Below are 13,086 nucleotides of genomic sequence, written 5' to 3'. Positions count from 1 at the left end.
CCCTTCCCAAAGGTTACTGTGCATACGGTCCCAGAGGGCCTTGTTAAGATTTCCATCCGCCAGGTCTGGGAGAGGCCTGAGATTCTGTATTTCTGGTGCTGTTCCCAGGTGAAGCCAGTGCTGCCGGTTCATGATGTCATTGGTCTGGGGTGTAGCCCAGGCTTCTGTATTTCTCAGAATTTCTGCGTGGGGTGACTCTAACGTGTGGCCAAACGTGAGAACCACTAGGCTAGAATTAGGTGACGGCTCAGGGTCTTTCCGATGCATTGGTTCTTAAGGTTGGCTGCGTATTGCAAACACCTTGGGCCCTTTAAATCCTACTGATGTGTCAAAGTGGTCTTCTTGGGTGCCGGAAATACTCTGTTTTGATCTGGGCGGTGATGATACGGGTGTATACGTATATCAAAATTCTTCAAGTTCTAAATGTAAGATTAGTACACTCTACTGTACGTAGGCTACACCTCAGTGAAGAAGCATATTAAAACAAATATGGATACCAGTACCCACCCCAGAGATTCCAGTTCAGTTGGTCTGGGGCAGGAGCCCCAGCACTGGTGCTGAAGTGCTCTGACGATTCTAATATATAGTTGGCTTTGCCCACCACTGTCCTGCCACTCCCCGTGCGCCTCTGCCAACGGACAGAGGGCTCCGAATAGCAGGAGTGCGGGCAGAATTAGACAGAGGGTAGCCTCTTCGTGGTGGAGCCCCGTGAACGGGAACCCTCGTGCTTGGGGGTTTGGCTGCCGCAGACCCCCAGATGTAAGAAGGAAATTTAATTTATACTTCGTAAAGCACCTTTGCCATGACTTGGCCCCGTGAGTTGCTGGAGTATACAATTCAGAGAACAGAGTCTCAGAGAAGTCGGGTGGATTGCCTACAAGAGGAATGAGAGCTGGAGCCTCAGCCAAGGCTTCTCGACGCGTCACCTTTCTGACTGTCTGGCGCCCCTTTGTTCACACCGCCATCCTGAACGTCAGGCTGTGTAGAGAGGCCTCCGCCGGGTGTCTGGCCAGACTGGACCGAGCCGACATTTCTCTTTATGGGTGTCACTTGCCTCGGGTTCCTCAACCTAATATTCCTTCTTCCTCTCGCCCAAGAGAGGCTCTAAGAACATCTTCTAGTTGGTGCTCTTAAGTCATCAGCTAAAACTGGATCCATCAGAGGCTTCCCTAGGTAACAGTTTGTTGCCCCCTCTGGTTGTTCTTCCTCCCACCCCAGGACTGGTGGATGTTGATAGCAGACGAGTTCTTCTCAAGCTTCCATGCCATGAAAATATACGGGCCTGGGATCCTCACCCCTGCGCCGAGACCAACTAGAACACACACCGAGGGATAGGCCACAGAAATCTCTCTATTTTTTAAAAGTCTTCAGGGTTGTTCTCACGCACAGCCTAGGCTGAAAACCGCTGGGCTAAAGCAACATTGAGGGCGTAGCTGATTCACAGGCTGGGGACCCCTGTGGCCTCAGCTTCATTCATTTTCTTCGTTCAGCAAACGTTTCCTGCTCACTACCTGTGTGCCAGTTAGCATCATGCCAGGCTATAGCAGTAGAAAACCGATTCAGACAGATTCCTATGTTCATCGGTTTCACAGAAGTTTATGTGTCATTAACCTCACTTCAAGATTTTCTTGAAACAAAATTCAGTAAATCGAAGAAAACAAATGGCGGTGTGGTTTACCTATCCCAGCCAATACCACGCTGCGTATGAGTGAGGTAAATTTGAGGTTTCCGGGAAAGGAAAGGCTCACTGGTGGCTCACTAAGACTAGTATGAGAATTTGCTGAAATAAGTTCCATGATCCAAATCAATAATAATGATTTCCACATTTTTCTGATAATGGATCAACACCCGGAAGATTGTAATTGTAATTGACCGAATTATGTACTTCACAAAAACTACAGGGAAAACTTGAAGAACATTTTCTTGGTATTGATAAATTTAGAGCTGCTTTTCAATTTATGCCATGCCCTTTTGTACCGCATGTTAATACTGAGTTGACACAAGAGTGTGAATCTGTTATGGACGTAGTTTTGAAATGGACGTGCTTGGGGCGCCTGGGTGGCGCAGTCGGTTAAGCGTCCGACTTCAGCCAGGTCACGATCTCGCGGTCCGTGAGTTCGAGCCCCGTGTCAGGCTCTGGGCTGATGGCTCGGAGCCTGGAGCCTGTTTCCGATTCTGTGTCTCCCTCTCTCTCTGCCCCTCCCCCGTTCATGCTCTGTCTCTCTCTGTCCCAAAAATAAATAAACGTTGAAAAAAAAAAAAAAATGAAATGGACGTGCTTTAGCTTCAAAGTCAAATCAGTTGTTCTACAAATGATGAGCCGGTTTTGTCAATGTGGATTTGAGTACTGAAGGAAAATGATATTTTGGCATTTAAGTTTTTAGAAAACCTTTCGGTACGTTAGGAACAGTTTGGGCATGTGATTCTACTTTTTTGAGAACACGCTTTTGTAAAATCTAAAAAAACCGTAAGAGACAGATTCCTAATATATGAAAACCACAGTTGGGTAAAGGCATTTAACCGCTCCCCTCCCCCAGGAGCACATAGAAGTGTTACAAGATCCCCTCAACTGAATGATAGGGGGATAAGGCACAAGAGCCCGAGAGGAGGGGTGATTGAGTGAACCAGAACTGGGAATTCATAAAAGAGCATCCCTCCTGGCTAACTCCTCTCCCAGGGAGGAAGTGGTAGAAGGGGGCAGGGGCAGGGGGCCAGTGGCAAGGGCACAGAAGGTGTGCAGGGGCGGAGGCTGGGAGTGGCAGGTCCCCGATGGAGCCAGGTCGCCTTGGTGGTGTCGGATGATTGCCAGAGGAGACGAGCCTCTCTCTCACTCATTCGGGTCTCACGTGCATCTCTCTGATTCTTTCCTTTAGTGACCCGCAGGATCCTGTTGTATGTCTTGCTGGTCATCCAGATGGCCCACCGATTTCTTCTAGCGGTTCCACCCCAGCTGCTCCTCAGGCCACCATTCTGGCCCAGGTCTCCGGTGCCTTCTCTTCTGCTGAACCTCTCAGCCATCCACCTGTAACCCAGAACCCTGCCTCTCCAACACGAGCGATTCACCTTCCTTCTCCCCAGCCGACAGCTCTCATTGCTTCCAGCCCTACCGTGGATACGCCCCCCAAATCTGGAACTGTCTCTTCCCCTCTGCCCCAGACTGATCTTTCCCACACCCTGCCACCCGTGAAATCCTCACTTTCCTCCCCCACCACGTCTGTCCCTGTGAATGTCATCACGACCAACACACCTCCTGACGAGACAGGTAAATATGAGGATCCAAGCTGCTGCTACGTGTGTTACAATCTGGCAGATGCCGGCCTGCCAAATCAAGGTATCTGTAGTAAGACCACGTTGGACCTTTCTTTTTACGATGTCTGCTCGATATCGAGAGCTTTCCTGCAGGCTTTCATAGAACACAGAAATAGCCCTGAGGCGAATAGATCTTAGCATATTCTACCGAGATGACTTCCTTTACAGGTTTCTTTCTCCTACAAAAGGTTGGGAGCTCACTGTTTGCAACATTGCGAAGAGAAAACTTTTGAACTATTAAATTCAGTAATTCCACTTAGAAAGAAAAACTCTGCAGCCCTGAAAGTCAGTCACAGAGCGACAGATGTGGGTCTGCAGGGGCCCTCACAGGCAGCGCGATCTGGGAGAGGCCACTTAGCTCCTCCTGACCCAGCCTGGGGGACTTAAAGACGGAAATAACCACACTAGCTGCACTAGGTTTAGAATGGTGGTTCACATGAGGATGCCATGGAAACCGCAGAGGGCTCCCCGTACACAAAGTAGGCTCAGGGGTAAAGAGATAAAGGCAAGAGCGAAAGACGCCAGAGAGAATTCTGGATGCTCTGAAGGGTCAATTCAGTGAGTCAGAATCAGACTGTCCTCGGATTTTCGGCGAGTAGGAGGCAAAACCAAGTTCTCGGTGACGGGATTGGAGTGGAGGTTGTGGTCTCCGCCTGCTCCCCCACAGTGCGAGCGTCCCCTGGAGACTGGAAGCTTCTGCCAGTTCTGCCAAGGGACTTGCTGTTTCTTTGAATTTGCACTGCTCTCTCAATTTGTTTTTATAAATATGGGCATTTTAGGCCAAATTATAAAATCATTGGGGCTTCAGTAAACTAGTTAGCCTGGGCCTAAAAATGCCCACCTTTGCAAAGCCATCCCCGGTGACCATCAGAATCCCACCTGACCATTTCCCCGGGAAGGCCAGCAACGTGGCCTGCTGTGCCTGTGCTTCTGTGGGCGGGGCTGGGGTTTCAGCCAGTGACGCAACAGAAACCAAGTGACATGCATATGAAAGATGTGTCGGGGAATTACTCGGTAGCTAAAAAGTAGACATAACTTGACAGTCCCACAAGAGAGGAGTAATGAAATACGCTAAGTCGATAAGTCACCTGAGCTCACCGACTGCAGCTGCGCATAAGAACAGCTCGATGGAAACCTGGGGGCATTTTCCAGGCCTGGAATGAAGTGAAAAGAACACAACAAGGAAGAGTTGGTACGCTATGTTTATAAGAGTATGTTACGACACCTGGATGGAGATAAGAAGGGAATCTGCAAAATAAGAAATAGGATGTTAGGTGGTGGAATTAAGAGACTTTTTCGTTGCCAGACAGGTTTGTATCATTTCCCAATTAAAAAGCACTATTAAAAACCAACTTACAGCTGGTCGTCCAGCTACTCTTTCGTAATAGTCTCTTTTTCGTAAAAAGAGCTTCTAGTTATCCATGTAAAATCTGGTACGCATGATAGAAATTAAAAACAAGTATATTTATACTTTTACAAATATACACTAAATACACTGATGTGCTTTTACGTTTTGTTCAGTTAGGTTTGTTTGTTTTTTTTTTAAAGACTTTATTTTTAAGTAGTCTCTACATCCAGTGTGGGGCTCGAACTCACAAACCTCCAAATCAAGAGTCACGTGCTCCACCGACTGAACCGGCCAGGCACCCCAGTTAGGTTTCTTGAAGTATAATTTACATACAGTAAAACTCATCCAGATCTATGGATAGATGAAATTTTTATAGTTCCGTGAGGTTGGATTAAGCACCCAACAGCCACACGACCACCAAAGGTCCCTCGTGTTCCTTTATAGTCCACTCCTGTCCACTACCCCCAGCCCTGGCCACCACCGATCGGTTTTATTTTTCCTGTACTTTGGATTTTTCTAAAATGTCATATGAAGAGACTCATACAATATGTAGCCTTTTGAGTCCGGCTTCTTTCAGTTAACATAATACGTTGGAGAACTGGAGATCCATCCATGTTGTTGCAAGTAGCTCCTGCCTTTTAATTACTGAATAATTGTCCATTATATAGATGGATCACGGTTTGTTTATCCATTCTTCAGTTGATAGACATTTGAGTTTCCGGTTTGGGACTGTTATGAAAAAGGCCCCTGTAAAAATTCACGGACAAGTCTTCTTAAGATACGTTTACATTTCCCTGGGGCAAATACCTAGGCGTACGTTTGCCAGGACATAGAGTCTATGTGTGTTTCTTTGTTAGTGATTTTTTCCATTATGTGTTCATAAAATGATTTGGCTCTCTGTTACAGAAATTGTTTACACCGGCAGCAGCAGCGGTGATTCTGATCTTGAGAACCAAGTGTCCCAGATGGAGAAGGCTCTGTCCTTGGGCAGCTTGGAGCCTAACCTCGCGGGAGAAATGATAAACCATGTCAGCAAACTCCTTCATTCCCCACCTGCCTTGCTGGCTCCTCTGGCCCAAAGGTATGACTTCGCAAACTGATGTGGTCATAGAGGAGACCCTCTAACTGTAAGAATACTTCTTATCAGGATTAATTATAGCCAAGTATTTTTCTCCCACATAAGAGGTTCATAATGACTCGTTAAATTACTGCATATTCTGCTTAGAATGGGGAAGACAAAGTGGGAGTGCTGAATTTGAACTACCACTTATCTTTGCAGATTGCTAAAAATAGTGGATGACATTGGCTTACAGCTGAATTTTTCAACCAAGACCATAACTCTAACCTCCCCTTCTTTGGCTCTGGCCGTGATCAGAGTGAATGCTAGTAATTTCGACACAACTACCTTTGCTGCCCAAGACCCTGCAAATCTTCAGGTACATCCTAATCAGTTGTGGAAAAAACCTTTTCTTGTATATAACTGTAGTCTCCATGACGGAGGCAATTACTGCTTACAGTCAGGGGCAATACTCAAAGTATTTAATATCTAGAACAATGAGGTACCACAGGATCAGAAAAAGGACGTTGGTCTTGGCTGGAGCAGGATCTCAGAGGTCTTTGTGCCCGGTGTCAACCCTTTAGCAGGTAGACTGTGGAAGTTTTGCAGGGGGGTAGTGTTGCTCAGGTGCGGAGAGGTGTCCAGTGGCGAGAGAGCAGGGACATCGACTACATATCAACCCATTTCAATATTTTAACAAGTGTTTCGATGGCACTGGTCTCAGTAGTGGTGCTGAGTATCATTCCTGCTCCTAGCGTTTTCCAGCCACCTATTATAGGGATTCGGGGCCGGAAACACCCAAGAAAAACCAAGTCTTGCCTTTTAACTTAATTTTTATAGTCTTCCCTTTGCAAGTTTAGTGCGTGTGGTTCTATGAAGACTTGACCCTAACAGATGGCCAAGTTCGTGTGTCTGCAGTTACCGTGCGCTTTTTCCGCCCAGTTCTGTTGACATGTACATGTTATGTAATGTTGACATTATGTAATTGACATGTAATATCCTAGACTTTCTGACCATTTCTGTGTATCCTTAAATTGTTTCCTTTCCTGCTCTGAGGCCTCATCGCCCAACTACACATCCTCTCCAGTTTCAGAGCAGTCACAGACACAAGAACAACCGATTTTACAGAGGCACCACAAATAAATGCCTTTACGGGATCCTCCAGCTTAGTTCTCATGTCTTCCACCTCTTCGCGTTTTCCACCTCTTTCGTTATACTAGCCCCAGGCATTTTTGGTATCCTTTACTTGATTTTCAGGTTTCTCTGGAACCTCAGGCTCCTGAGAACAGTATTGGCATTATTACTCTGCCTTCATCACTGATGAGTAATTTACCAGCTCATGATGTGGAGCTGGCTTCCAGGGTTCAGTTCAACTTCTTTGAAACGCCTGCCCTGTTTCAGGTAAAGTTCATGCTAACTGCTTTTGGTTTAGGTTTTATCTAGGAGTGCAGCAGTTTCGTTTCTCACATATTCTTAAATCTGCTATCAGTCAAACAAACTACTGAAAGCTGCAGTTTATTTTTAAACAGGACCTAGCGATATTGGTAATGATGAGTAACAATAACTGGCACTTCTATTAAATTATTATCCCGATTTTACAGATGAGGACATGGAAACGCAGAGAGGTTTAACTTGCTCAAGAACACACAGTTTAAGTGGCTTAATGTTATATTCCCTATACAATTCACGAGGGCCCCTTTGTGTCAGTTTGTGAAACTTAACTCAGTATTTAGAGTACTGTAGAGTGGAACAAGCTGTTTCTTTTTCTTTTTCTTTTTTTTTTTTTTTTGTTAAGTTTATTTATTTTGAGAGAGCGTGCGCATGCACATACAAGCAGGGGAGGGGCAGAGAGCAAGGGAAAGAGAGGGAATCCCAAGCAGCCTCCGCACTGTCAGCACAGAGCCCGACGTAGGGCTCGATCCCACGAACCATGAGATCGTGACCTGAGTTGAAACCAAGAGCCGGACGCTTAATCGACCGAGCCATCCAGGCGCCCCAGACAAGCTCTTTCTAAAGTCACATTACTTGGTGACCCTCAGTTTCTCACCTAGATTGTAAAATAAACCATGTGGATTAAGTGGGCTGTAGGGTCTCTTCCAGCTCTAAAATTCTCTGATGACATTTCATTTTTACCCTTGCCATCTTGTCGATTCTTTGGTGTGCTAGGACCCTGCCCTGGAGAACCTTTCTCTGATCAGCTACGTCATATCATCCAGTGTTGCAAACCTGACGGTCAACAACTTGACAAGAAATGTGACGGTCACATTAAAGCACATCAATCCAAGCCAGGTGGGAGAGGCCCGTCTGGTCTGTTCATTGACCAAATACACTTGTGCAAACCGTGTCCGTGAGTTGGCCAGAAAAAAGGAGATCCAGCAGAACCTCAAACTCGGTCAAGGCAGTGTGTAAGACTAGAATCACGTGGTCACTCTGTTGGGTCTTAGCATGCCTGATAACTGGCCACCTAATTTCCAAGAAGGAGCAGTGGCAAAAGCCAGCTATTATCAATTACCTAATTTTAGTGCATTTAGATCTGTGGCTACAGGTCTGATTCTCACCTCCAAAGAGAAAACATCTCTCATTTCAGGTCAGATTGAGCATTATCTATAGCCTCACCATTCAAAGCGTGGTCTGCAGACCTGTACCATCAGCATCACCTGAGAGCTTGCTAGAAATGCCAACTCTTAGGCCCCACTCTGGCCCCCTGAATCAGGATGTGCATGTTAGCAAGGCCTCAAGGTGATTCCTATGTACAATTGCTGAGTTTAAGAAGCGCTGACCTATTTGAGACCCACTCTTTCTAGGGACTAGAATAAAATTGGAATTCTCTAAAAAATCAAGAATGAGATTCTGAAATTAAAAAATTCATAATTTTTTTCCAATTGCTTTTCAGTTTTTTCAGTTCAGTAAATTAATTATTTGTAATTTATCTTTCCACTGCAGGATGACTTAACAGTGAGATGTGTATTTTGGGACTTGCGCAGAAATGGTAGGTTCCAGTCATAACTTTTTCAGTCTTAAGGGGGCAGGGGCAGAGGGAGGAAGAAAGGGACAAGAGCGATGGGGCGATCATCGATGCCATGGCCTTGCTGAAAGGACAGATACTCTTCCCAATGCCAACAGGTGGCAGAGGAGGCTGGTCGTCCGATGGCTGCTCTGTTAAAGACAGGAAACCGAATGAAACCGTCTGTACCTGCAGCCACCTTACAAGCTTTGGCGTCCTGCTGGTAACAATCCCACATTATCTCGCTTTAGATTCTGGGCCTGAGGGGTAGCTGGGCATCATGCCGTGATGTCTAACGTGATGGATGACTTTGATCAGCAGATATGACATTGTGGCAAAGTTAGAGACTAATGAAATTACCCTTCCGGTAAGCAAATGCACTTGAAAGAAAATTCTTGAACGTGGAAGTATTTTCTCCAGCCTATTTTTACACACAAGTTTTCCTGTTTTGAATAGCGAGAACTAGGGGATTCAGGTTAAAATGGGTAAGAAAAATGGTGTGGTTTGCATTGCACTTTAACATTTTCACCAAACGCTTTGACATAAATTATCTTCTGTACTCTCTCCAACAGGCCTGCAGGATAGGGGGAATGAAGTGTTGTTATTGTCATTGTAAGAAGTTAGAAATAAGACCCATTGGTCCAGCGACTGTCCACAGTCATAGAACTAAGAAATAGAAGAGCCTGGAGCCAAATTCAGGTCTTGAAGCTCCTAGCCCAGTGCTTTTCCAGCGCATCATAACACACTGATAAGCGTCTGGGCTTTGGAGTCAGCCAGACCAGAATTTGGATCCTGGTTCCTCCGTTTCATAGTTGTGTGACCTTGGGCACATTATTTAACCTCGCTGGGGCTCAGTTTCATTCGTTTTTCCTGGTGATAATAATCGCGTCTACGTTGTAGTTTTGTGGAATGAACTGTGGATGGACATGTAGAATACTCCATAACTGTAAATCCTAGCTCTTTTATTTATTTCAAATATTTGGTCTTGAGAGCAGTATTTTATTTTCCAGGACCTATCTCGAACATCCTTGCCACCCACTCAGATGATGGCTCTGACGTTTATCACATATATTGGTTGTGGGCTCTCGTCGATTTTTCTGTCAGTTACTCTTGTAACCTACTTAGCCTTTGAGTGAGTATCCGACACTGGGAACTTGGATTCTAAGGCACAGTACTCCCCTCCATTGCCAAAATGTCTTAATTAAGTGCGTTCCTTGGCCTACCTCGTCCTGTATACTGCCTAGAAGTGCCACCCTTGTGCAAAACTTAACGGGGCTTTTTGGGGAATATACTCACTTCCTCCTACCAGTTTTTGCACTTGCTGAAGGCAGGGGTTGTGTCTTAATCATCTCTGTACCCTAGAATGATGCCTCGTAGCTAGCCGACATTACGTGTGAAATGAAAGATCAACGCAAACCTTAAAACCTAACAGCTTATACTCTGATATAGACCATACTTTTGTGTACAGCCTAAGAGCTATGCTTCACTGATTACATTTCGAAGTTACTCTGAACAAACACAGAAGATGGAAAACATTAGCAGGTGAGAGGATGAAGAATAAAAGGTGTAAAGCCTCATTGAAAAATACAGATATTCCATGAGCGCAGCTTTGTAAGTAGGTCAGAGCAAGAATGACATTCCAAATAATGGCATCTCCTTGGCTTACCCGAAGGGTCCCTTTGGTCACTGTGGGGAGGAGCGGGGCCTCCCAACAAATTCTGTTGGAAACAAAGAAAACAGGCACTTCGATTACATTAACTGAATTAAACGGTATGTACATTCTGGGATTTAGATTTTGGACACTGATCAGGAAACGCACAAATTTACTTTCAGTGCCAAACTTTGGGTCCAGCTGTGACTACAGATCTTCTAGTGGACTTTTGGAAATATGATTAATGAGGCTAAATTACTCCGAATGATTTCACCAGGTCTAATTTCACACACATAGATGTGTACATGTCCTCAATTAGCTGTAATTTCCTACGCCCGTTTCATTTAGCTATAGTTCAGACTCTTCTTTCCGTGATCTCATTTTAACTAATAACATGAGATAACTGGGGCACCTGGCTATGTTTTGAAGCTCTGAATATAGGAGCCTATCATATGAGAAGCGACAGCAATGCTTCTAGCAATAGCTTGGGGAAAATGAGGGGGGGGCTTAGTAGATTCCCCTACAAACTCTTTGAAAGGATGGGTCAACAGTCAGCATGTAAAAGGTTCCCCAGGAATGTCAATACAAATTTTCCATATTGTTATAACAGGATATTCTGTTTCGATTTGTTGTTGTTGTTGTTGTTATCCTTACGGTCGTTGACTTTAATGCCTGCCCCTCCCACACACACAGAGAAGAAATTTATGCATGTAGACATTGACCGAAGAGTAAAAATAAATTTCTTAGATACGCTCACACAAGGGCTGTCAGAATGTGCTGCTGATTCCTTCCTTGTCCTTTCCTTCTAGAAAGATTCGGAGGGATTACCCTTCCAAAATCCTCCTCCAGCTGTGTTCAGCCCTGCTCCTGCTGAACCTGGTGTTCCTCCTGGACTCGTGGGTTGCTCTGTATGACGTGCGAGGCCTCTGCATCTCAGTGGCCGTATTTCTGCATTATTTTCTCTTGGTCTCATTCACATGGATGGGCCTGGAAGCATTCCATATGTACCTGGCCCTCGTGAAAGTGTTTAATACTTACATCCGGAAATACATCCTTAAATTCTGCATCGTCGGTTGGGGTATGTATCATTTTGCTTGCACGTTGCCTGGGCTTTCTCTGCTTTCGCTCCAGTATCTTGATTTTTCATTACACAGAAACGGTGATAAAGCAGGTCACAACTGGCAGGTTTCTAAAACAGCTTTATTGTCCCTATACGTTGCACTGCCCACAGGGCGACCTCGTCCAGTCTCTTTCTAGAACACCTGTATATTACGCTGGATTGGTTGTGAACATAAACCCCTTTTAGGTTGGGGCTATGAATCCTCTCTGTATCTCCAGTCACTAGAATTAGGGCTGGCACACAGAAGGTGCTCAATAAGTTGAAGAGGTGAGCGGGGTGATAATGAGGCCCAGCTCTCAGTCCCCCACCTCCCAGCCAGCCCCACTCTATTCTGTGTGTCCCAGATGTTACACACACGCATGGCACTATCCTCAGAAGAGCAGAATGAGACGAATGTACAGGTAAAACCCGATGGAACGTCGCTGCCACAGTGACAGTTTTCAGATCATGCCACGTGTTGGTGGTGGTGGGTCACAAAGTCTGAGACACGGCACGTGTCTTGAAGGTCCCTTCACTCAACTCTGCACCAAATGTAGGAGCCTCCTCATCGTGACTTATCCTTGACTAAAGATGATCTAACTTCTGCTTGAATGCTTCTGTTATTAGGGAGCTCATTATTTTTGTTAAAAAACCAAAACTCAACTGACTGTATTTTTTAAAATGTTTTTTTATTACTTATTTTTGAGAGAGAGAGAGAGAGAGAGACAGAAGGTGAGCAGGGGCGGGGGAGGGGCAGAGAGAAAGGGAGACACAGAACCCGAAGCAGGCTGTAGGCTCCGTGCTGTCAGCACAGAGCCTGATGTGGGGATCGAACTCATGAACTGTGAGATCACGACTTGAGACGAAGTCGGACGATTAACCGACTGAGCCACCCGGGTGCCCCTCAACTGACTACGTTTTAAAAATCTTATTGGCTCTTTTCAGTGATTCATGAATCGGCAGCATCCAGTCTAAGACGCAGATAGAAAGGAACTGTACAAGATGAGAGACTTTTATAGACTGAAGGGAACAGGAACAAGCAAGTTATGCTGGGCAAAAAAGCGGGTTGATTATTACAAGGTTATTCTCCTTTAGGGGATGACGGAGGTGTCTGTCAGGCAGATTACCTAGCGAGCACTGATAACGCGATTCCTGGTCGACTGGTCTAGGATGCCCTTTCTGGAACAGCTGAAACTAATTAAGTCAAGTCTCGGGTTCATGACTTGGGGCTTAGCATAAGTGACCCAATTTTAGGCCTGTTGTCTTGTTTTTAACACCTTACAAGGCAACCAATAACCATGTTGTAAAGCCCTACAGTTCTGCTCTGCCATTAAATTCACTTGGCTCTCTGTTGGCACCAGTGGTCTTGTTTCTGCTCTCTCTGGCGAAAAAATTATCAGCTAACACCTCTCGACTGAACAGCCTTGTAGATAATCTAGAAGTAGCATATAACATTATGAATAATTCCCTACTTTTTAGTGTATTTTCACACAAGTAACCCCATGAAACACGAGCCAGTGAGGTTAGCACAAGGCCGTTATTACTAACATCGGGTGAAGAAACCGGCTCAAAGTGGTAACGTGATTTACCCAATCCACACAACTTGACAACAGCCCAG

The 13,086-nt window shown here is 45.4% G+C and overlaps 1 protein-coding gene across 6 annotated transcripts in view; it reads left to right on the top strand.

Moving 5' to 3' along the window:
• The window catches only part of ADGRG2 (adhesion G protein-coupled receptor G2), a 123,720-nt gene that overhangs the window by 99,249 nt on the left and 11,385 nt on the right, over positions 1–13,086 (top strand). For all 6 annotated transcript variants that reach the window (XM_032592019.1, XM_032592021.1, XM_032592018.1 and 3 more), the window contains 9 exons: positions 2,874–3,262; positions 5,564–5,738; positions 5,937–6,093; positions 6,972–7,115; positions 7,881–8,003; positions 8,658–8,703; positions 8,838–8,941; positions 9,729–9,850; positions 11,179–11,447. In XM_032592019.1, coding sequence (XP_032447910.1) covers positions 2,874–3,262; positions 5,564–5,738; positions 5,937–6,093; positions 6,972–7,115; positions 7,881–8,003; positions 8,658–8,703; positions 8,838–8,941; positions 9,729–9,850; positions 11,179–11,447 — 1,529 coding nt within the window. The remainder of the gene's footprint in view (positions 1–2,873; positions 3,263–5,563; positions 5,739–5,936; positions 6,094–6,971; positions 7,116–7,880; positions 8,004–8,657; positions 8,704–8,837; positions 8,942–9,728; positions 9,851–11,178; positions 11,448–13,086) is intronic.

Source organism: Lynx canadensis, chromosome X (genome assembly GCF_007474595.2).
Source record: "Lynx canadensis isolate LIC74 chromosome X, mLynCan4.pri.v2, whole genome shotgun sequence".
Classification (NCBI taxonomy): Eukaryota; Metazoa; Chordata; class Mammalia; order Carnivora; family Felidae; genus Lynx; species Lynx canadensis.
This window is presented reverse-complemented; position numbering and strand designations above follow the sequence as displayed.